General features: G+C 39.9%; 1 protein-coding gene across 1 annotated transcript; it reads right to left on the bottom strand.

Annotated features, from left to right (window-relative positions):
- Positions 1-275: 275 nt before the first annotated feature.
- LOC101518916 (cAMP-regulated phosphoprotein 19-like) lies at positions 276-641 on the bottom strand. Its single transcript, XM_012927780.3, has one exon. The coding sequence runs from the start codon at positions 635-637 to the stop codon at positions 338-340; it is 300 nt and encodes a 99-aa protein (XP_012783234.2). The 5' UTR covers positions 638-641; the 3' UTR covers positions 276-337.
- Positions 642-2588: the final 1947 nt, after the last annotated feature.

Raw genomic sequence — 2588 nt, 5'->3', positions numbered from 1 at the left:
AGGTTATGTGAAATAAGAGTCATGTACAAAGCTGTACTTAAAATGAAGTGAGTAAAACCAAACCATTACAACTGTTACTTATTGGGTGCTACACTGCGAGTTAGGTAATATATACAATTGTTTTCAAGTAGATTATGTTGCTCTAACATGTCATCAGTGCATTGTTTTAATAAAAAATCTACACATATGTTTTCCCTTACAGTAGCAGCAAAAGCTACCACTACCTGCAAAGCTGTCAGTTTGAGATGGCTTAGAGCATAAAAGGAAGATGTGGATAGGTGATACAGTAAGGAGAAAAAACGGGAATCAGGAGATTCGTGCAGCTCAGCTCTTTTAATCAGTCAGCCAGCTTGCTAGCAACAAGGGCGGTTTTCTGTTGACAGAGTTCCTGTGGAGTGGGAATATGATCGCCAGTAATCTCCGTTTTATCTGTTTTATCTGGGGCTGTGGCGCGAAGTTGCTTGTTCTTCATTTTTGCTTTTACCGTGTTGTAATCCCCAGAATCAAAATATTTTTGTCCTTTCTGCAATTGTTTCCTTAAGCAATCAGAACCTCCAGACTTTGGTCCCTGATGAGGGTACCTTGCTTGTAATTTTGCTTCTTCAGCTTCCTCAGGACTAGTCACTTTATCTTCCATTTCCCAGCACTCGTTATTACGATCAACTCCAGCTCTCAAATCTTTTGCAGCTCTGCGGAGGCTGTCTCGGGGGCTTCCACAGACACACTGCTCCTTCCTAACATTGCTTCTCTGGCTCTCAGGCGTCCTCTTCTTTTCATACTTGCCCTTCAGGTTTTTTTTTGGGGGGGGTATGTGATAGCCTACTTTCAATTAATTTTATAATCACAAATTCAGTGCTGCTCTAATAGAAGTCTTGTTGCTTGTTAGTAAAAGGAGACAGACTGCTGTGCATGTGGGTATAGACAACAATCGAGTCTCAAATTGTCAGTTTAGTTCCGTAACGTTACACTTTTTTTTTTTTATATTCTCTGTATGAGAGATCATGCTATTTATTTTTGTGGGTTAGTTTTACTAAGTGTAATGGTCTCAGTTACATTCATTTTGTTGCAGAAGACAGCATTTCATTCTTTTTTTAAATTAAGAACTGAGAAGTATTCCATCATGTGTATACTGTAATTCTTTATCCAGGTGACGGACATCTGAGTTGATTCTGTGTCTTAGCCATTGTGAATTGAGCTACTATAAGCATGGGAGTACAGATAACTCATATTTTGATTTCATTTCTTTTGGGTGAATTTCCAGAGTGTGCTGGCTGGGTCATATAGTACATTTATTTTCAGATATCTAAGGAATCTCTAAACTATCATTTGTAGTGGTTCTACTAGTTTACATTTCCACCAACGGTGTATTAGAGTGCCTTTCCCCTGCCATTCCTGCTAGCAGTTGTTATATTTTGATTTTCAGCTGATAGCTGTTCTAAAGTGGTTTTCATTTGTGTTTCCCTGATACGATTTTTATTTGCATTTCCGTGATGGCTCAGTGATTCTGAGCATTTTCTCATGTGTCTGTTGGTTATTTATAGTTCATCCTTGCAAAAAAAAAAAATGCCTGTTAATACCCTTTGCCCATTTCTTAACTGGGTTGTTTGTTTTATTGTTGAACTTCCTGATATCCTGATTATTAGCACGATGCTCTAACCAACTGAGCTAATTGGCCAAACACAGGCAGATACCCTGAAAATTAGTTCATTAGTAGATGTATAATTTGCAAATGTTTCCTCCCATTCTGTCAGTTGCCTCCTCACTTTGCTGAGTGTTTCCTTTGCAGTACTGAGGTTTTGTTTCATTTTGCTCCAACTGCCTGTGCTTCTGAGGTCTTGCCCAACAAGTCTTTGCTTAGGCCAATGTCATGCAGTGTTTCTACTTTGTTTTCCTCTGGTAATTTGATGTTTCAGGCATTAGGTTTAGACTTTTGAACTATTGTGAGATTTTTGTGTAGGGTGTAAAGTGGGGGTATTATTTTATACTTTTATAAGCTGAGACCCAACTTTCAAAACACCATTTATTATTTATTTATTTATTTTTTTTTAAATGATCTTACTTAGTTGATTAGGGTACAAAAGATCAAGGGCTACAGGAAAGTGGGTAATACCATTGTTTCCACACTAGTATCATTTTTTCCCCTGTATCTGGGGTCAGGGGAGAAACAAAGGGAAAAGCCCCATCCAGCCTCCCACCCATCCCAGGTCCCCGATGTGAGGCACGCTCCAAGGGTCCTGCTCAAGCAGTTTTGATAGTTCAACAGGTCTGAATTGCTGCCAATCTTGCCGTTCCAATCACGATGCAACCTATTCAGAATCCACTGACTGACATAGTCTCTTCATGGTTGGGGTTCTGAGATCAGCAGTTCAGTTGGAAGGATCTCCAAAGAAACTTCATCTGAGATGATCCCAAACCTGATTCCTGTGTAAATTTGCCAGTACAGGGTCTGGCACAGTCTGTCGCCCCAATCAGCTTATGCACATGCTGGTTGTTGCAATTGCTGGGTCAGTTCTGTTTCTAGCTCTGTCTTCCACTTGAACCAATGGGTGTTGTAGTCCAGCTCGATCCTATCCACTTCATACTCGGTC

This window comes from Ochotona princeps, chromosome 6 (assembly GCF_030435755.1).
Source record: "Ochotona princeps isolate mOchPri1 chromosome 6, mOchPri1.hap1, whole genome shotgun sequence".
In the NCBI taxonomy this organism is placed as follows: Eukaryota; Metazoa; Chordata; class Mammalia; order Lagomorpha; family Ochotonidae; genus Ochotona; species Ochotona princeps.
The sequence above is the reverse complement of the archived record's forward strand: the minus strand, read 5'-3'. Positions and strand labels throughout refer to the sequence as shown.